The sequence below is a fragment of the Vipera ursinii genome, assembly GCF_947247035.1.
Source record: "Vipera ursinii genome assembly, chromosome: 11".
Classification (NCBI taxonomy): domain Eukaryota; kingdom Metazoa; phylum Chordata; class Lepidosauria; order Squamata; family Viperidae; genus Vipera; species Vipera ursinii.
This window is the reverse complement of record NC_139524.1, coordinates 17,989,412-18,011,318: the sequence shown is the minus strand read 5'-3', so window position 1 is coordinate 18,011,318 and position 21,907 is coordinate 17,989,412. Positions and strand designations below refer to the sequence as shown.

At 41.2% G+C, this 21,907-nt stretch overlaps 2 protein-coding genes across 2 annotated transcripts; both read right to left on the bottom strand.

Annotated features, from left to right (window-relative positions):
* Positions 1 to 1,354: 1,354 nt before the first annotated feature.
* Positions 1,355 to 7,975, bottom strand: CHRNA5 (cholinergic receptor nicotinic alpha 5 subunit). Its single transcript, XM_083371722.1, has 5 exons — positions 7,826 to 7,975; positions 6,892 to 6,936; positions 6,405 to 6,514; positions 4,829 to 5,663; positions 1,355 to 3,631 (listed from the first exon to the last, which is right to left on the bottom strand). Exons 2-5 carry the CDS (start codon positions 6,916 to 6,918, stop codon positions 3,470 to 3,472), a joined length of 1,134 nt encoding a protein of 377 aa, XP_083227848.1. The 5' UTR covers positions 6,919 to 6,936; positions 7,826 to 7,975; the 3' UTR covers positions 1,355 to 3,469.
* A 5,747-nt stretch (positions 7,976 to 13,722) lies between these two features.
* PSMA4 (proteasome 20S subunit alpha 4) lies at positions 13,723 to 21,499 on the bottom strand. The gene is made up of 9 exons (XM_083371226.1): positions 21,449 to 21,499; positions 19,705 to 19,729; positions 19,097 to 19,139; positions 18,045 to 18,207; positions 17,683 to 17,760; positions 16,829 to 16,917; positions 15,784 to 15,914; positions 14,846 to 14,969; positions 13,723 to 13,913 (listed from the first exon to the last, which is right to left on the bottom strand). Exons 2-9 carry the CDS (start codon positions 19,705 to 19,707, stop codon positions 13,759 to 13,761), a joined length of 786 nt encoding a protein of 261 aa, XP_083227352.1. The 5' UTR covers positions 19,708 to 19,729; positions 21,449 to 21,499; the 3' UTR covers positions 13,723 to 13,758.
* Between the last annotated feature and the right edge of the window lie 408 nt (positions 21,500 to 21,907).

The window sequence follows — 21,907 nt, the reverse complement described above, 5'->3', positions numbered from 1 at the left end:
CTGAAGGATTTTTATGTCTAGGTTTTTCCTTTTTGAGAGAGAATTTTTATGGTTGTCAGATTAAGCTTTAAAATAGTACTTATTTATTCTGCAGAAGTTTGGACAAGGAGAGTCAAGACCATCTCATTAATACAGAAATGCAGATCCCTGCAATTTTAACAAGCCATATATTAAAATCAGATAGCAATTATCTTGCAAGGGCTAGGGGATGACAGCAGCAGTTCCCAATATATAAGGGAGGAAACAAAGCAGATCCAGCTAACTATAGACCTATCAGTTTCTTGAGTGCCTAAACTGGAAATATTTAGCATCACTGGAATCGGAGGCATAATTAGACTAATACAAGCCAAACTCCAAGGATGCTTACCACAAATCATCTTTGTTATACAAAACCATTTGCACCAATTAAAATTTCCTCATGAGGTGGCCTTGCAAACCAACTTGCCACAGCTATGCCAAGAGGAACAACCAAAGGAACTTTTTTAAATTTTATTTTAATCCCATTTATATCCCGCCCTTCTCCGAAGACTCAGGGCGGCTTACAATTTAAGCACAACTCAATGTGCTTAGCAATAGCCTTCATTCTATGTATATGCCTGCTTATTAGGGCTTTCACACACACCCCAAGCGGCATTATTACAAAGTCAGCTTAATTGCCCCCAACAATCTGGGTCCTCATTTTACCTACCTGGGAAGGATGGAAGGCTGAGTCAACCTTGAGCCTGGTGGGATGCGAACCTGCACTAATTGCAGGCAGCTGGTGTTACTTAAGGAGGCATCAGCCCACCGCTCCACCAAGGCTCTTGTGCACATTCCAAGCTGAACTCGAAAAGGCTATTTCTTAAAAATTAGGAGTTAACTGGAACCAACTGTACAATTTCCCTGCTCATCCAGATTCATAATTCATTTTTTTAAAAAGCAGATATAGCCGAAGAAAGGCTCTCTTTGTGTGGGAGAGAAGAAACCAAAGGAAGCACAAGTACATCCATGGGGTCCTTGGTGCTTTCTGAGCTTGGATGTTTTCTTGCAGATGTTTCATTACCAAACTAGGTAACATCATCCATGATAAAAAGGGAATGGAGTTTGCTCTCATCTTAGTCGGGTAGTTAACTCAAGACAAAAGTAAATAGCCTAATTCAAGGAACCACCAAGACTGCTCCTACCAGCACCGACAGGGCAAGCCGCTAGTATATAAAATATATTGGATTTCTGTATGTCAGCCCTGACCCCATATTTCAACCCTGAACTACAAATATTCTATTTTATCGATATGTACATCCATTTTACGTTACCAAGTCAAACTGAGGGTTTGGTCAAGGGCAAATTACAAGAAAAAGGGAACATTAATAAGGATTTGGAGAACTGTTTATTAACATGGGGCATTGCAGCAGACAAACGCAAGTAAGATGGTAGTAAGCACTGGTTTTCAGCTAAATCAAATGAAAAAGACCAGGAATGATTTTCCATTAAAGGTAATAAATCTCGGTTACTTCTATTAAAAAGGCTGAGAGGAAGATACGAAAACCTCTAAGCAACGCAGAGAAATATTAAGGAATCTTTAATTAACCTGCTTTTCAACTGAAGGCTTCCGAATGAAATTCATTATATAATTTAAAAATTTCCCTCAGATTTACAAACTTAACAACAGCAAGTATCAAATGCAAAATTTAATGTATTGTCTATAATTATCACCCTTAAAGTGCATTCAATATACATTTTTAAAATCTAAAAATAAACCTAATTTTTAAAAAAATATTTTAAAAATTCCCAGCTATACACAAAATACAATTAGAACAGTGAAGTACCCCAGCTCATATCACCACAGTCATTTCTGAACTACTGTATAATTGACCCAAAAGGTTTCCAACTGTCTACCGTCTCTCTAAAAGTGTGTTTTAAAAAGTCTGTTTAAATGATATTAAAATCATATTTACTGTATCTATCTACCTTTCCTGTAGCGTGTTTTTCATTCCATGATTTGACTGTTGACTCTCATTTGAGGTCTACTTATATAGCAGATTTTCTTCACAGAACATGGAAGGCATTTGTGTCTAATGAAAAATGTATAACGGAGCATGCCCCAGATAGTTCATGGCAACTTCTATAATCAACACATCTTATTCAGCAAATGACTATGAAGTCAAACAAAATCTTCTAAGAAAGGAATAAGAATTGCTTCTGTAAGGCTACGAAGAAAACTGCATGGGAGTTGAGCCGGATTTTAGGAAGTCTTTACTTTCTTACAATCACAGAAATTGCTAGCAGACTCCAGATCCTTCAGTTATCACAAGAAATAAAAATTGGGATTATATAGGAGGGAAATTGCATTAGGAAGGCCAAAACACTCCATGTTGTACTTGCATATTTCATTACTTTCTGTTCTGTCTTACCCTTTTCACCCTAACCCATTCCATCCAGTTCCTTGGCAAACTGAGCTTAATTCTGAGTGACAGTTTAGGAATCAAAGGCTAAGAGTAAGAGACAGAGAGCCCTCATCTGCTACAAGGACTACTCAAATGTCACATGAAAGGACTAAAAAAAATTAAAATGTACTGTATTCCTCTGTAGTGGTGATGCGGAAAACTGTTGTATTTTGAGGAGTTAAGTGGCATATTTTGATTTCTCCTTCACATTAATGTATTTATTTAACGTAGGGCATAACGTACATGGATAGCAGCAGTAAAGAAGTACGTAAAGAACATATAATATGATACACATAAGATAGAGATGGGTGGTCAATTTTGTAAGGTATAAGAGATTCAAGAAGAGATTCCTTCGTATTAAGAAAAGTCTAGACCAGGGTGTCCAATCTTGGCAAATTTAAAGACCTGTGGACTTCAACTCCCACAATTCCCCAGCCAGCTAGATGTCTAGAAGTTCAGAGGTCATTCTGAGCGAATGTGCTTTTTTTTCCCCTTCTACTTTTGAATATTGCATAAAGGTGAAGAGGGGCTGTGGAATCTTCACATAGTGCAAAGAATTCTTTTTAATCTGTGAAAATCTCACTTTCGAGTTATGTGCCATCTGGTCAAGGTCAGGTCTCGCAGCCTTGTGACTACAGAAAACAGAGCAACGAAGCCACAGTGCCAGCTTTTAATTAAAAACCCTAGTACTGGCTTTTAAGTTGGGAGCTCCTGCAGAAAACTTGACAAAACGTCTCCTCATCCACTGCCACAGCAGTTTCAATGATGGTCATCCTAAACATCTTAAATGCTAAAGTGTCATGTTAATATTTTTGCTATAATATTCTACAAATAATCTTAGGATGCTGATGGCATCCAGGTAGGCTATAATTAAGAGGGGGAAAAACATCCATCTTACAATTTTCCTGGTTAAATATCACCACGAATTTTCCCCTCCCACTTGCATTCGCAGACATTTCATTATTAGCTTAGGATACCTAGGAATTTAGGACTTCTAGGAATTAGCATCCCTAGAAGCAGTTAGAATTCTGTCCCTGCCCACACACTTATTTATTAACAATCCCGGCATTGACTGGTACTATTATGCTTGCCCATTTATGAATTACAGGAAGAAACATAGTCAGGGATCCAGTAACTGCAACCAGAAAGAACAGCCATAGGAATACACGATCAAGCACCTGAGCTATAAATTTCCAGTCCTCCACAACCTAAAAAAAAAGAAGAAAAAAAGTCAGTAACTTTCCTTTAGCATTTGGATCTACCAGTATCTGAGTTTAGTCGCTAGAAAATAACAAAGCAGGGAGAGGCAACAATGTATCTATACAAAAGCCACAACATAATAAATAGAAGGGTCACAAACCAGAAGTAAATAAACCATCTTTATAATAAAGGTAAAGGTTTCCCCCCCCCGCACATGCGTGCTAGTCGTTTCTGACTCCAGGGGCCGGTGCTCATCTCCGTTTCAAAGCCGAAGAGCCAGCGCTTGTCCGAGGACGTCTCCGTGGTCATGTGGCCGGCATGACTTAGATGCCAAAGGCGCACGGAACGCTGTTCCCTTCCCACTGGAGTGGTCCCTATATTTCTACTTGCGTTTTTACGTGCTTTCGAACTGCTAGGTTGGCAGAAGCTATTATCTTTATAATAGGTATTCCCTAATGTAGGTTTTACTTATTACTGAATAATACAAATTACTAAAACTGAATTTCATCAGGAAATGAAAAATTCTCAGTATATTTAAAAATACCTGTGCTTATTAAGGCTATTTTTTAGGCTTGAATCATACTTTATACATAAACTGGAAAAAATGGGTCATGGACAAACATGAGTCACTGTAAGAGATAGAAGTTGTTTCTCTATTTTTTTTGCATGCTATTGATCCAAAATTTTCACTATCTTGATCCAAAACAATAGATCAAGTTATTCATATGATACCTATCACTGAGATCATAGTAAAATATGACAAAAACTCTTTGGCGATTCAGATATTGTAGGTTGCCCCTGAAGGAATTGTTTCCATCAGCAGAACTAAGACTTCCCTTTCTGTCAAAAGACATCCAAAAACAGCACAGCATCTAAAAACCATCAGATTAAGGTTCTCATAGAAGAGAGTATCGGTAGCTCAGGATTGAACGGTGGAATCTATGATACCCTCTGAGATTATTTTCTCGCAGACGTTTCATGGGCCAACAAGATTACCTCATCAATGCGAGATGTTCACCATCAGAGCACCGTCAACATCATCACTGATGATGCTACCTAGTTGGGTAATGAAACGTCCACAAGAGAACCACCAAGCTCAGAGAACACCCAGGGCTCCAGATTAAGGTTTTACTGCATAACTTTGTATATTCCCATCTCCAATGATCAACTCAAACCACTGAATGCAACACAACTAGAACACACACCTCATGTACTTCATTCTCTTTCACAATGTGTCTTATAATGTACCGGATAGAATTTAAGGCTGCTTCTAAAGTATTCCTAGGTTCCTCAGATTGCTGGGTGCCCGCGATGTCTTCTCCCTTTGATACTGAGTACCTATCGATGTGACTTCTCATACAAAGCAGTTTGGGAAGCTTGTGAAGAAATATTTTGCGGATCCATGGTGCCATCGCGTTGTGCGTCGACGAGGATCGATGATGAACATTAATAGCAAAGACAGTTATTACTATAGATAAGGTCACAAAAATCATGGTGAAGACCAAGTACTCGCCAATCAGTGGTATGACTTTAGAAGAAGATGGGATAATTTCTTCAATGACTAGAAGGAAGACGGTGAGCGAGACCAGAACGGAAGTGCAGAGAGAGATTTTCTCACCTTCATAGGCAGGGAGGTAGAAGACAAGGACGGTTAAAAAAGACAGCCCTATGCATGGAATAATGAGGAAGAGCGTATAAAAGAGAGGCAAGCGCCTAATTATAAATGAGTAGGTAATAAAGGGGTACCAGCAGCTTCCATCAGTTCTCTTCCTTCTGATACCTGTTGCTGTTACTATTTCCCATTCTCCATTGTCAAAGAAATCTCTTTTGTCCACTTCTTCATCCACAAGCATTAGATCCACCTGAGAACCATCATATGTCCACGAGCCAAACTTCATGGAGCAGTTCTGGAGGTCAAATGGAAAGTAAGTGACGTCAATGGTGCAAGAGCTTTTATAGTTCGCAGGTGGGGTCCAAACAATAGTGCCATCGTGTTTCACTGTGGCCTTTGTAGATGTTCCTTCAAAATGACCATCTGCACTGAAAGAATATCAGCAAAGGGTTATGAAAGGTGCAAGATATGGTTTTCCACAAAAAACTAAGTGTACTTTTTCCAGTGCAAAATTATTTTCAAATTGTATAACCCTGCTTAATCCTTTACAGACAAAAAAATTGAGTTACATGTCCCCTGTAAGATATGGTCCAGCCACAATTAAAATTATTAATGTTGAACAAACAGATGGGAGCTAATGTACGAGTACTATCATGATAATTTATTTTGAATGATGGTCACATGATCCTCTTTGAAAGGAATGGCTGAATCTTTTTTGCAAACATGCCCACCCTTCTATAAAAACTTTCTGCTCCAATAGGTAAAAATTAAAACCAAATATTTTAATGAGGCACTACAGTTCTTTACATGAGATCCTCAAATGAGGATCCAATTATTTTTTACTGCTGCTCTGAATGCAGTCTCTTGAGAATCTGCACTGCATCATTTCTGCTGCTTCTTGTTCATTTTTTTCCAGAAAGAAAAGTAGTCTACAAGTGAAGGTAGGATATTAAAGGGGATGCTCATGATTCTTAATTCCTTCTGGGTAAGAACTCTCTGCAATCATGGGGGTCTTCCTCCTTGGAAAATTGGGAGATTGAAGGAGACAACAAACTCTTTTATTTCATTACCAGTCCAGGCTTTTTTAACCTGGTTTTCCGCATTTTCTTGGGCTGAAGTCTATATGGCCGATCTGCCCTTTTAATATATTTCAAAAACTGAAATCTTACTTGTCATATAAAACAATGTCTGGAATCCATAGTGAAGCTGAAGGGACACGGATAGATGTTATTCCAGCATAGTCCTTAGGATCCCACTTCAGTTTTACATCAACCCATTCCTGCAAAGGAATACAGACTTATCTTCAATTTTATCTTGAACCTGAAACAGCTCAGAAAGCAACAATTGAAATGTTTACTATGTTACTACGAGAAGTGGCTACCTTGCTTCAAAACATATTTGTTTGTAGTTTTTGTTTGTTACTTTTGATAAACTTACTAGATTCATGCTCATTTGCAGAGGAACGTTTTCTGGTTTTAATATTTCTGCAAGATCCATCTCTCTGTTTAAAATCCCTTGCTGATTTATTGTAAATCATTCAGGATCTATAGGGAATCCTGATCTATCCTTTTCCACTCTATCTTCCATGCTGATACAACCCAAGGGCATGAATCATCAATCCACTGAAACCCACTCAAAACATTTTCAAGGACTCACCTGCTTCAGCCAAACATTTGTGGTCATCAACTGATTTTTTTCATCCTATTGGAGGAAAAGAGTATTAGATATAATCAAAGGTTTTAGAAGGTAAGAGCCAGATAGCGCTTCAGCATCTCAGCTGGACCTTGGCAAGACTTTTGGTAGCTTCTCCCTCCTAAATAGGTGCTTGCTTTCCAATGTGCCCCTTGAAGGCATAATGAAATAGCAGAAGCAGTTGACACTAGAATTTCATTCCCCCAGTAATTGTCAGGCATAAACAACAAGACTCACGCTTGGAGAGTTCAAACAGGCTACTTTATTGTTCTAGATTCCACAGGAATCTCCCTGGACTGGCAGCTTTTGCCTGTGAAAGGCTAGATAAGGCTCAAAGGCATTGGAGGGAGGAGGTGTCATACCTTGCCCTATTGTGTTTATTTAGAGTCCATCCTAACTTCCCACTTGGGATCTCCTCCCCACTGGGATGACTGCTCTCCAACAATAGTGGAACAATCCAATGGCCGTACGTAAGACACCAAATACTCACCAAGAATGTTATCATTGCTATTACTAGTAGGAATATTTTTATATTAGTTAAAAGAAAAGACACAGAATCTTTTTCATATCTTACAGACATAGAGGTACATGTTTTTTAAAAAAATATTCACTTGATGTTGTAAACCATGTTAGTAGTCTGTCTGTCACACTTAATAAGTCCTCTGATTAAACAAAGTAGTTATTTAGGGTGAGGATGGGGAAGAAATTTCCGTCTTCACTTGCCCTGGAATCATGTTACTACTACGTGCAAGCAATTTCATCTACATCTTAAGCATAAAGTATCTTATAATTATTAAGGCCTTATTATCTTTCAGAAACATGGCAAAAACTCTACCGAACAGGCAACATATGTCTTCAGATTGATTAAATTTTAAAATGTATCAATTTCCTAACATACCACATCTACCAACTGGGAAATTGCAAGACCAAATTTCACTTTGATGGTATCATTCAAGTGCTCGACTGGACGAACCCATCGTTCATAGTCTTCAAATAAATGTTTAAATAAACGGTCTTCACTTTTAGCAGTAAAAGAAGGCTCAGATGTACCTGCACAAAGGATGATAATAAAGTTTTATATTTAAAAATGCCAGAGACAATATTTAATATTAACTCATGTAATTGCCCATATCACAACAGAGGAAGTTTGGCATAAGGTTACGCATTACAGAAAGCTGCAGTTCCCTTCTGTTTAAATACATGGAATACAAGAACAGATTGGTATTCTGCAGATTTAGCTTTTGACATTGTCAACAAATTATTGGATGGTAATCCACTAAAAATGTAAAACAGAACTGAGAGACCTATCTCAAAGTTATGTTTTACAGGAAACAGTATTATCTATAAGTTACCATCCCAGAAGCCAGTAGTAGATCGAAGATGAAGAGTTAAGGATGAAAAAAGCAAAAATTATGGAAGCCTGAGTTTTCTACTTATTTATAGTTTGATTAATCTATAGATTTACTGGTTTGAATACAAATTGACAATTTGTGTAAATAGATATGTAAATCAGGCAGAGCCTTCAGGCTCCATTCTGAAAATATTGTAGGCTATTAGATTTCATTTGGGATGGTATTGAACTTATGCAACAGTAATTTTCAGTATCAATAACACTGTATTGCCCTTCTTCTACTTAAAAAAAACTTAATTTGTTTTCACAGCAATTGCCAACATATTTCACATAACGTATGAAAGTTCATTTCTGGAGAACTAAAAATGACAGTCACTGCTTTCTCTGAGCCTTTCCTATTGAAAATATTACAAGGAATAGAAAGAGGATATTTATGTGTACAAGTGCTCCCAAAGCTAATAAATTGTATTGCTTAACATTTTGTGAGAGGTATCTAAAATATTGTTACTTTTATTACCCAGTACTGTATTTTTGTACCTTAAATAACATGAAACTTAATCCTATCTATATTTAGCTAAAATGTATTTTAGTAGGATTTGCATGTAATATGCTTAGAATTCCATTCTAAACTTAGCCTATGAGCTCATATTTTAAAATGGAACAATTCAAAGACACCTTAAAATTGTTTAATAAAGAACAAAGAAACCATTTCGAATTTACTAGCATGCTGAATTGCCCATATTTTACTTCAATACGTATTCTGGCACTTTAATGTATAAAATGCTATTCTCAGACTCATTAGATGATGTCCTTTGATAATTAACTTCTAGGGATATACAAATCATTTAAAACTGCCCAGTCAACTTCTTTTGCTGAAAAAAAATGAAATAGAATGGGTACACACGTGCAGAAGATAGCTAACAGCAATTCTGAAGCAGCAACTCTGTGAAAAGATGTGGTTCATGCACTGCAGAGCGCCTCTTTTGGAAGATTTGAACAGCCCTATTTTCTGGCTACTAAAGCAAAGAAAATCCTGCCATCCCTATTCTGTGGCTAAACAGGGACTTGGGTCCTGGCAAATAAGACTATGCTTTCAGCTGATGAAACACAAAGATTCCATTAATTGTAGTAATATACCGTAAAACTATTTTTTAATCTCAGTGAGGAAACAGTGATTCAAACTGTTTAAAAGAAGAAAACTTGTTCTGATTACAGAAGGCGGCTGTCCTGTTCACAAAATGTGTTTCTTGATTATTGCATTTAGAAATAATTCTATTACAATTCACCATTTGTTTGGGTTGTATTTTAAAAAGATTATGTGCCATTAAGTCGGGATTGCCTCTTAGCAAGCAAAAGAGATGGGATTTTCTCCAAGAGAATCTGTCCCCAACCTGGTCCTTCAGGTTTTCCGATGGTGTAGCCATCATGGCAGTAATTGAGTCATTAGATTAATTTTATGTCAATGAGCTTGGATATTCTCTAGCTGTACCACAAATTGCTTCTTCATTTTACTTCACAATCTAAAAGAAATGGTTCAGATTAGTTTTTTTTCCTATACCATCCATCACAGAACGAAGATGACTGAAGAATCCCCCTTGCAGCTATTAGGACTCAAAACACGTATAGGATTTCAATTTTTACTACATGTCAGTTCAAACACATTTAAACACCATACATGGGAACATTCTTATTTGAATAAAATTGTTTCTTGCCTTCAACCTCAATGTATCAAAGAAGAAACTGTTTTAGTGAGAAAAACAATGGCCATAGAATATTAGAAGAGGGCAATGAAACTGCATGTATCCAGAATGGGAATAACCAAGTGTATATGAATAATATACATTCTTGAAAAAAGTACTGCCTTGACAGTCTGTTTCTTTTGGGGGGAAAACCCCCCACAAACTGCACATCTGCTTAACCTGGATCTATCAAAAATCCTTTTCATTACATAAAGAGAAAAGCTCTTAAAGACATTCTGCTAACTTGTACTTTTATTCTACACATCCAGAGTTACAAAAATAATATTTAAATCTTCAGTCCTCCTTCAGGTTGAAAATATCTGTCTCCCCAAGACAAAATATGTCCCTGCAGTCTTAACCATTCAATTCTCTACCAGAAAAGCTCTTTATCAACTGACAAACCCTGGTAAAAACAGAAAATGTCCTTTGCTCCTTTTCTATTTCAGCCACAGCAAAAGAAGGGAGAAAAGATGAAGTCAAGATGAACTCTTTCAAGGGCTTTCTGAAAAACTGGAAGGAGCAGCAGTTGGCAGATGTCTATCTAAAGACAGAACAAAAAAGTATTTTGTTCATCCTGGACAAATCATTCGTTATTACATGAATGAATGAACACTTTGCTAAATCCTGCCTTCAAGATATGGGGTTTCCCCCCCCCTTCCTTCTCACCAATGCAGCACTTTGGACTGTAGCAAACCCCCTCCTGCCCTTCAGTTAACCACTGCAGTTATTAATGTTTGAATCTGCACTTCTAGATGAAGTCTTCCAGATGCAGACGCAAACTCTCACAAAAACAGATTACAGTGTCTCTTAGGAAAGGCTGGACAGATCAGGTTGCAATTTTTTTGTCATCGGATAAGGACAGTAATCCTGCAATACGACAGTAGAATAAGACTAATAATACACCCCCACCCCCACCCTAACCCACTTACAGAAGCATCAGCCACACTGAAATAACAATAGAAGTTGCTTTCCAAATAAGAGAAACCCAGAATGGAAACAGGATAAAAGCAGCCAGTATGTAGTACTACACATACATATTTTTGTTTTACTTATTATGGAATTTATTTGCCGCCCCCTCATATCCAACAGTTATGTATATAAGTATGGATGGATGAACAGATAGACATAGAGAGCGAGACATATAGACAAATCTAAATAAATATAGACAGACAGACAGAAGGCAGACAGACATAGATAGAGAGCGAGAGACAATGAATTGATATATAGCCAGGCAGATAGTAAGTTTTGTGTGTGTGTGTGTATGTATGTATATCTATCACATCTATGCACATACAAATCTAGGCATTTGCACACTCATGCACTCTCCCCTCCAACCCCTCCCTGCAGCAATGAATTTGCACGCTCATGCACACCTGCCTCGACCCCCCCCCCCATCTACCTCAGGGTTACTTCGAGAGGGGAAGCAGTTTATAAATACTTTTAATAAATATATCCAACGTCCCCTCCCCATGCAAAGCCCCCACAGCCAGCAGACAGGCTGCTTTGAGAGTTTCCATTTCGTGCAGCAAAACTCCTGCGCAATAGTTGGGACCTTATTCGAATTCCTATTATTTTGGACGGATAGTCCCGGGCTGGCTGGCGGGCTGGCTGGCCCTTCTTCCCCCAATATAACTGCCCCTTTCGCGAGCATCTCCTGCGTGGTTCTTCTTGGACTAAGCGGGCCAGGCGCGTGACGCGCGTCTCGGGTCCTGAGGCATTCACACGAGCGCGGGGGCTGCACGCGTGTCTCCGCGTTTACCCAGAGAACGGGCTCCGGCGGCTTCGTGGCTGGCGGAGAGGAGGAGGAGGAGAAGCAGGAGGGGAGCTTCGGCCATGGCCCCGCGCGGCGAAAGCGGCCACCGGACGCGGAACAAGCCGCGGAGTCGCTTCTCCTCAGACGCGCCTCAGCCGGCAAAGCCCGGCGGCCGACTCTCAGCCGCCCAAGCTCCGTCCCGGGGCGTGGCTAAAAAGGGCGGGAAAGCCGCGAGGCCGCTCGCCACAGCTGGGATTGGCCTACAAGTCCCAGCAGCCTCGCAGCTCCGTTCTCAGCGAGGGGCTGATGGGAGTTGTAGGCTCTCTCCGTTGTACAGGCGAAGGAGCTGCCCTGAAGTAGGTTGGGCCAAGTTTCAGCAAACTCAAAACTTTGCTCCACAGCTGTCAAACTCGTAGGCCTACCTCACAGGGTTGTTGTGAGGAGAGTCAAACAAAGCTAGGACCCAGATACAGTAGCAACTGTTATCTATAAAATAATAATGGTGGAATAAAAACTTTTATAAATGAATTTATAAATAAATAAAACTGATGAATTATTTCCCCAATTACTCTTTTTAGGTGGGTTGAAAGCTTGTTTTGCATTTTACTTGGAGAGGCTACATGGAGCACAATGTTTAGTGCTTTGAGGGTGCCGAAAAAAGTGATTTACAACTGGTCCTCAGACTTATGACCATCACAGTGTCCCTGCAGTCATATAATTCAGGCCTTTGGCGATCTGGATGGGTTATGGTGGTTGCCACATCTTGGGAGTTGTGTGTGCCATTTGCAACCTTCCCAGCCGACTTGATAAACAAAGCAAAGGGAGAAAGCTAGACTTGCTCAATGACCATGTGCCTCACTTAACTGCAGCAATCTTCTTAATGACCTTGGGAGAAACGGTGACTCACTTAACAGCCATGTTCCTTAGAAACAGAAGTTGCGGTCCCAATTGTGGTTATAAGTCATAAGGACTCCCTGTACCTTGCCTCCTTTTCCCCCACTTTTCATCCTGGTAAAATTCAAAGTCCTAACCAGCATAATGTTGAGCTCTGTGCTGCCAAAAGTGTTTGAAAAATTAATAAACAGTTAAGCACCGATTTCCCAGGACACCGTCTTGTTATACATCCAGACACAGCTGCAATTGTGCAGCAGCTGCCTTGAAAAGCAGCTGGCAAAGTGCTAAATTGCATTATTTCACAAAGGCTTCCCCCCCTTTTTTTTTGCATGTCAGTAAGCATTCCCGAAGCCTGTAATTAAAAATATTCCAGCAACGATCAAAAACTCCTGAAGCCACTGTGCACATTTCTAAGCGTAAATCCTCATTTTCGCTTGGAACCCCAAGTTTAGTACAAAAGAGCCTTGGTGGAGCAGTGGGCTGATGCCTCCTTAAGTAACACCAGCTGCCCGAAATTAGTGCAGGTTCGAGTCCCACCAGGCTCAAGGTTGACTCAGCCTTCCATCCTTCCCAGGTAGGTAAAATGAGGACCCAGATTGTTGGGGGCAATAAGCTTTGTAATAATGCCGCTTGGGGGTGTATGAAAGCCCTAATAAGCAGGCATATACATAGAATGAAGGCTATTGCTAAGCACATTGAGTTGTGCTTCTTAGATTGTAAGCTGCCCTGAGTCTTCGGAGAAGGGCGGGATATAAATGGGATTTAAAAAAAAAACAAGATAAAAGAAAACATGAAAATGTTTCTATCAGCAAGATCTGGTATGGTGCAGCATCCTGTGTTTTCAGCCAGATTCTGTCCCAAGGAAACGCAGAGGGAAGGCAAGGAACAAGTAACTATACTTGTATATAGTTAGTACTGCGACAAGACTGTTCACTTTTTTTTATTATGTAATATAAAAGATACAATGACAAAGAGATTTCTGTTCACTGAGGAAAGAGGTGATGTGTTTCAGTGATATAAAGGAACGGATTCAATAAACAGCCCTTCGAAAATTGAGCCAGTTTATGGAAACACCCTCCTTCAAGGTGCTTGATTTATTTATCTTTTTCTTTCTGCTCTTTTTCTTTCTTTTCACGCTCTGTTTTGGCTTCTTCTTCTTCGTGTTTCTTTATCAATACTTCTACTTCTTTTTGCTTCAAAACTCTTATTATCGTCTTTCCATTCTCTCGTGTCAGGGTGGCAATTTCAACTGGAACATTTAAGAGATAAAAAAGAAAATGGGAAGGAAGGAAGGAAGGAAGTTTAATGTCTGAATAAGGTCTGATTGCATCAAAAAACATACCAACCAAATGGGCCTCCGAGAACTTATTAAAGAATTCTTGTACTGGTTTTCTAGTTGAAATTTTTAAAGCAATTTTTCACAGCACCCAGAATATTGTAGAAAAATGTATTTGGCATTATGACAGGTGATATAGGCCAACGGATTTATTGCAAACTTTTCTACCATGCCCCATTTGAAGACTTCAGGAGCTTTATAGGTAGCAATACATGACTTAAAACTATTATTATTCTTATAAAACTATGCAATTACCTACTAAAATCAACAGGGCTAATTAAAACAAGAAGATATAAATCCACAATCCACATCTCAAAATCTAATTCATGACAATTCAAAACCCCTAATTACCAAAGACTTCAGGTAATAGGACTGTTTTAACTACACCATCCTAAAATTCAGCAGGCTTTTAAATAAGTAAAAACAAACAGACCAAGAACTAGCAACACTCTTAACAGCTGGAATAGCACCTCTCTAAGGAAAAGAGCCTTGGTGGAGCAGTGGGCTAATGCCTCCTTAAGTAACACCAGCTGCCTGCAATTAGTGCAGGTTCGAGTCCCACCAGCCTCAAGGTTGACTCAGCCTTCCATCCTTCCGAGGTAGGTAAAATGAGGACCCAGATTGTTGGGGGCAATAAGCTGAATTTGTAAAAATGCTGCTGGGGGGGGGGCGAAAGCCCTAATAAGCAGGCATATACATAGAATGAAGGCTATTGCTAAGCACATTGGTTTGTGCCTTACATTGTAAGCCGCACTGAGTCTTCAGAGAAGGGCGGGATATAAATGGGATTAAAAAAAATAAATCAAAACTCATATCCAAGATCTCATATCATATCCAAGGCTTACCTTTCTCTGCTGACAGTTTACTAACATCCATAGTTTTGTTCAGGACTTTGACAGCTAAAGCAAGGGCAGATTTCAAAGTCATTTCTCCCTCTTTGTAATCTTGTTTTAGCATTGATACAGCTGCCTGTTAAAGAACAGAAAAGCACCGTAGTTGATTCTTGCCGATTCATTCATTCATCCACCCATTCTCTCATTCCTTCAATTTTTAAAGCTGCCCAGTGACTCTGGGCAACTTACAATCCTAAAGCTACATAAAAATAGGAAAGCCCGATACCCAAACTACACGTACAATACTTCCATTCATCAAAATAACCCTAAATATCTTAATTGTCCACCAGCAACAGCTAAGAATAAAACCAACACAAGACTATAGAAAGAACAAAGCAAGATGCAAAGTAACCCATAGCAATATTAAAATCCATTAGAAGTTTCTGAGAGCTTAGGGAAAGACATACTGGCTTTACTTCATATCTAAAGTTAGTAGACTTCTCTTTGGAAGACCTTCTTAGTTGAAAAATGCCTGAAACCTGCTCAAATCCACATCTACAGATCCCCAAAGCCTTGCCATTAATAGGCTTGGTTTCTCCCTTCCACACAATTATTTTTCTACCTGCTAAGTTAGACGTTCTTTAAGCCAGAGTTCCCCACACCCTTTTGGCTTTGCGGACCAGCGAGATGGGGGGGGGGGGGAAGAGGAGGAGAAGGGATGGTTCCATATGTATGGCAAGCAAGCACACGCACAGCTCCATTGTGGGGATGCGCACATGTGTGTATGAACATGCCCTCCACTTATGCGGACCGGTTCTGAAAGGCTTGAGGCCTGGTAAGTGGGGGTCATAACCCGGGGGGTTGGGTTATGAACACTGAAGACCACAAAGCCTCTCTGTGGGGTAGATGAGCAGTTTCAAAATTTGAAAAAGACAGCTAAATAAACTTACAGCGCTGTTGTTTCCGATGCAGGTGGCTTTCCAACCTCCGTAATTCCCACTAGGATCGCTCTGATACAGCTGGAAACCATAATGCTTATCCCAGCCAATGTAAAGCAGTGAAACACCAAAAGGACGTTTTCCTGTTAACCATAAGGACATGGGTGACTTAAATTAAGCCAAAGCATTACCAAGGGAAAAACACTGACCTTCGCCTAGAACAGGGGTAGGCAACCTTGGCTCTTTCATGACTTGTGGACTTCAACTCCCAGAATTCCTGAGCCAGCATTAGCTGGCTCAGGAATTCTGGGATTTGAAGTCCACAGGTCATGAAAAAGCCAAGGTTGCTCACCCCTGGCCTAGAAGAAAGATTTAATGGAGCATTGCTGCTCCATGAGATAAAATTCTAATATGTTCTTTCCAAGGGTAAAACTATACTACAGGTAGCCCTTGACTTACAGGTTTGTTTAATGACCATTCCAAGTTGTAACCGCACTGAAAAAAAATGATTTATGAGCGTTGCAGCATCCCCACGGTCACGTGATCCCCTTTTGCAACCTTCTGCTAAGCAAAGTCAGTGGGGGAAGCCAGACTCACTTAACAACCGTGTTACTGACTTAACAACTGCAGTGATTCACTTAACCAGTGCAGCAAGAAAGGGCAAAATCCATTTAACAATATCCTGCTTAACAAAAAAAATGTGGGCTCAATTGTGGCCATAAGTCAAGAATTACCTGTTCAGATGAGAACGGGGGTCATTTATTTATTAATAGACTGGCTATACCCAAATCTGTGAATTAGCTTCTTAAAAAAAATCAACTTAAAAATTAATTGTCTTTTATAACCTTCAAGCTGAGTTTCGGGGCAGACCTAAAGGAAATGAATTCTGTTCCCCTGAGTGATTTAACTTCATCAGACAGAAATGGAGCTGTCATACTTTGTTAGCTTTCTAGATTCAATAAAGCATCCGTCAACACACAAGAAAATTACAGCTGTTCTTTCCATGAGCCAGGAATTTCTGCCAGAGTTAATTTCATCTGACAATTGCAAACGTTACCTCCAAACTGCGTATAGGCTTGTTTGATATCACACAGGGCTGTTACTAACTGTTCACAAGGAATTGGCTCCTGATACTGCAACAGATATCTGAAATATGAAAATGCAAAAATATGCCAAGGATGCAGAAGCTGTAACTAAGAAAGAAAGACCTCTGGAGAACTTTTAAGGGAGATTGAATATAAGACTGTGAAAACAAAATAGAACTTGAAATCCTTCTCTCTTCTAATGGGGATAGAAACAGCCCTGCCATTAAGCTTTATCATGAATAAAATCAAGTTTTAGGACTTCTTTTTCTTCAAAATAAGACTTAAGGATAGTTTCTAGTCTTGCTTTGTTTCGTTTTCCTCAGCAATCTCTCCCTTGTCTCTAGCAACATGCCCAGTTTTGATGCAACCAGGCTATAACATAAGCCGAGTTTGGATGGTTATACAGCACAGAAAGATCCAAGCTTAGCACACGAGGGACACAAAATCCAAAACATTGCCTTTAAAGGCCAGATGAAATTCAGAGAAGCCAACCCAACTCCCCTTTCCTTCAAATAATAATATGGATTTTCTCTTTTTCTTTAACTGCTCTTTGGGAAGGCTGCACTCTGAATTTCTGAATAATGTTTTTGGTTGGCACTTAACCTGGAAGACGCTGGAGAGCCTCAGAAACACCTGTGCAATTTTGAATATATTCCACCCCCTTGCATTTAATTAAAAATATTTCAAAGAGAAGCTTCCACCTGACGGCTTCTTGCCTTTACTGACGCAATAAAAATTCAAGCTGTTTTGTCATCCTGGTGAACCTTAATTTCCAAGTCTACCTGTGACTCGTCACCAACTTGAGAAAGTCAGGCCGCCCTCGTACCTTTGTGCAATCAACCGCAGTTCGTTGGTGAGCACGTTGGCGTCCGAAGTTATGCCGGCCACGCTGCAGGCCATATCTCTGAAACATACAAGTGACCTGAGTGAGACCAGAGGGCCTTGTGGTCTATTCTGCAACCATTAGTTTGTGCCAGCCATGCCAACTCTCAAAGGCCTTACAGCAATAGACCACAGATGTTTGGGTTGAGGCTAACATTACACTGGGGAGGGCTGGCTGGGGAATTCTGGGAGTTGAAAGCCAATGATCTTAAGTTCCAGCAGATATCCCACAGCCTGACTTCAAGGAGAGGACTGATGAAGCATGCAGATAAAAAAAAAGATAAATTCCTCCAGTATCTCACTCACTCGTTGAGTTTATATATTTTCTCTGAAAAAAAGACTTCATCCAGAAGCTTGTGGATATTCCGTCTTTCTGCTGCTAACAGGACTCCGTCGTTGGCAAGAATTCCTAAGCAGGTGCCAGCGTGCCCGATGGCTTCCATTGCATATTCGACTTGATACAGACGGCCTAGGAGAAGACCATGAAGAGCGGTGTTAAATTTGAGGCCATCACTTTTCACTCAAGGAGCAGGATACTGAAGCCAATCGTTTTGTATAACGGTTAGGCTAGAAGAAAAAAGCACGTCTTCCCAAAAAAAACCCATAGAATCGTAAGGCCGGATAGAAGCTTGGAGGTCTTCTAGTCCAGAGGTCCCCAACCTTCTGGGCATCAGGGACCGCTTCTGTGGAGAGAAGTTTTTCCGCAGACCCGAGTGTGTGGTTTTGTGTGCTGCCTGCATCCCACGGATGGGGCTTTGCTTGTTTATGCGGACCAGTTGCCGGCATGCCACGGCCCGGTACCGGTCCAGAGACCAGGGGTTGGGGACCCCTGTTCTAGTCCAAACCATGGCAGCAGACCTTATATCATCTTGGTCCAGTGTGTTTTTGAAAAGCTTCAGTGAAGTAGCACCCATAACTCTTGAGAACCAAGCTGTTCCATTTATTGTTCTCAATGTCCGAAAATTTCTCCTAACTTCTAGATGGGATCTCTCTTTAACAAGCCTCCACCCCTTACTTCTTGTCCTTGGAGAATAGGTTGTTTCCCCCTCCCCTTCTCTGAGACAGCTCCTCAAGTACCAGAAGGCAGTTCTGTTCCCCCTCCCCCAATCCTCTTCAAACCTAGCTCTCTCATCCTGGGGAAAAAGGGAATGAAATTATATGTTCCCAATTCTCCTTTTTAAAAAAACAAAGTTAAAGCAAAATAATGTAATATTTACTGTTTGGTAATTAAGAACCAAATATTTGCTACTTATGATATAATCCTAGACATGGGATCACAGATCTGAAAGCCATTTTAGGGCATCTCTGATTACATGGCTATCTGGTTCTTGCTGCTTCTCTGTTTGCCACGTAATTACCTTCAGGGGAAAAGATGGTCGTTCGGGAATCATATCTTCGAGACTGCAAGGAAAAAGTGTGTTTTGTTAATGAATAAAGCGCTCCGTGACAAAAGGGTGATCTTATTACTTCCAATCGCCGGTACAGTAAGGACCACCTTTGGAATAAGGATTGAAGGCAGCCATCAAACCCTCCATCAGGTTTTGCCCTGCTCCACTGCATTCCAGATGAAATTAGCCCAAATTCGAATAAGCTGCCCAGAGCTGCCTTGTCGGGAAGATAGGCAGCGTGTAAATTTAATAATAAATAAAAACTCTTCGGGAGCCCAAAGTAGTGATTGAGTAGTTTACTTTTTCCCAAAAAAAGGGAAGGGCAGGTAATATAATGTATGAAATGCTATTCTCAAGGCAGGGGAATTCTGGGAGTTGAAGTCCATACAACTTCCAGCTGCTAAGGTGCAAAATACTGCTTTAGGCAGGTGGAATTGTTATAAAAAGGGGACCACGTTTAATAATTTCAATATAAACTGGATTTCTGACAATGAATGGATAAGACTGCAGTAGCTACTCTGTTATACACAGCCTAACATTTAACCTAATATTTATGAAGCCGGGATGCAGAAACTCACCATGGTGCTTCTGGGTTGGACTACGCTGTGAAAGAGAAAAAAAACCCTGAATTATGCATGGATTAGAAATTTGATAGCAATATAACTGTGCTGAGATAATAAGAAAAGTTGGCCTCTGGAAGAAAGGATGTTAAAAGAATCATATTAGGGGAGCAAAGATTCACCATTTGCCCGCAAATGCTAAGCTAGTAGAGTAACTAAAAGATATTTTATTTTGCTTAAAAGCTTCCATTGAAGACTAACTTGCTCAAGTTGCGAATTGTGAAAGCAAAACTAGAAGCACTTTCTCAATGTTTCTGAAGTGTTGCCATCATCAGCAAATGGCTAGGAATACAGGATGGGTCCGGGCCTTTAATAAAAAGTGACAGGAGCCACTGGGCTAGAAATCCAGCAACCATGAGTTCGAGTCCTACCTTAGACATAAAAAGAGCTGCATGCATTCAACTAGACTCCTCCAGGATATCCCACAAATCTCCCTTCCTTCTTCCTTTCCTATGTATGTATCTCTCTCCTTCCTTCCTTCCTTCCTGTTGTCTCCTCCTTTCTTCCTTTCCTATGTATCATTCCTTCCCTTCCCATCTTCCTCCCTCCCTTCTCTTCCTTCCAGCCCCCACTCCAGCCATCTTCCTACCTGCTTACTCATCCACCTACCTGCCTACCCACCTCCTCATCCATCCAGCCCGTTAATTTTTATACTTTTTTGTGTGCAATAGCCCCATTTGTCTGTCCATCCGTCCACCCACCCACCCGTCCAATTCCCTGCCACTATCTACCCACCCGCCCCCACCTCTTATGCTGCCTACCTACCTACTTACCTCTTTTTTTTAATCCCACTTATATCCCACTCAGGGTGGCTTACAATCTAAAGCGCAAATCAATGTGCTTAGCAATAGCCTTCATTCTGTGTATATGCCTGCTTATTAGGGCTTTCGCCCCCCCCCCCAAGCGGCATTATTACAAAATCAGCTTAATTGCCCCCAACAATCTGGGTCCTCATTTTACCTACCTCGGAAGGATGGGAGGCTGAGTCAACCTTGAGCCTGGTGGGACTCGAACCTGCACTAATTGCAGGCAGCTGGTGTTACTTAAGGAGGCATCAGCCCACTGCTCCACCAAGGCTCTTTACCTCTTACCTACTTACCTCCCCCCCACCCCTGTCTACCTATCTACTAGAACAGCGTTTCCCAACCTTAGGAACTTGAAGATGCGTGGACTTCAACTCCCAGAATTCCCCAGCCAGCTATGCTGGCTGGGGAATTCTGGGAGTTGAAGTCCACGCATCTTCAAGTTCCTAAGGTTGGGAAACGCTGTACTAGAACAGAGAATCCTAGGGCTGGAAGGGACCCTGGAGACTATCCCAGTCAAACGGGTTGCCCAGCCTATTTTTGAAAACCTCCAATGATGGAGCAGCAGAGTTTCTGGTGGCAAGCCGTTCCACTGGCGAATTGTTCTCGCTGTCAGGAAATTTCTCCTTTAATGCACCTGCCCGCCTATCAATCCATCCAGCCGTCCATCTGATGGAGGGGGGGGTCACTTCTCCCCATCCAGAGCCTCCTTCCCGGAGCTGCACAGTCATCCTCCCAGCCGGGCCCGGCAGAAAGGCGACAGTTCCGCGGAGACAGCCGACGGAGGAGCACCCACCGGCGGCCGGGGCCGCCCCCGCCCCACCACCCCGCCCCGCGAGGGGCTCCGACCCGGCGGCGACGGCCCCGAAGGGAGACATCCCCCCCCCCCCACAGCTCACCTCCGCCCGCTCTCCGCCGCCTTCCAAAATGGTCGCCCGCGCCTGCGCACTCCCGAGCCGCTCAGCGAGCCGGAGTGAAGCTACAGATTTCGAGTCCTAGAAGGGCTCCTTTTCCAGCCGGAATCCCGGAGCGTGGCCTCGAGCGCCATATTTGTCGTGGGCAGTCAGGGCAGAAATTAGGGGAACGAATAAGGTTGGGGCAACAGGGTTTGGGTATAAATAAAACATGCCTCCTGTTTCAGCGGAGGGCGGCTCTTAGCTGACCTTGGCTGGTGGGTATTGGAATTTAATTTACAGTGAAACTGAAGGATAGTAAAACGTTGAAAAGATAAGTAGGGTGGGACTCGGGATGGGGCACCACCAGGTAATCCAAAGCATAGGTTAGACTGGGAACAAGCAACTTGAGAGAAGAGGTGGTAAACCATGTTCTGAACGGTCAAGAAAACTTGCACGGAGGTG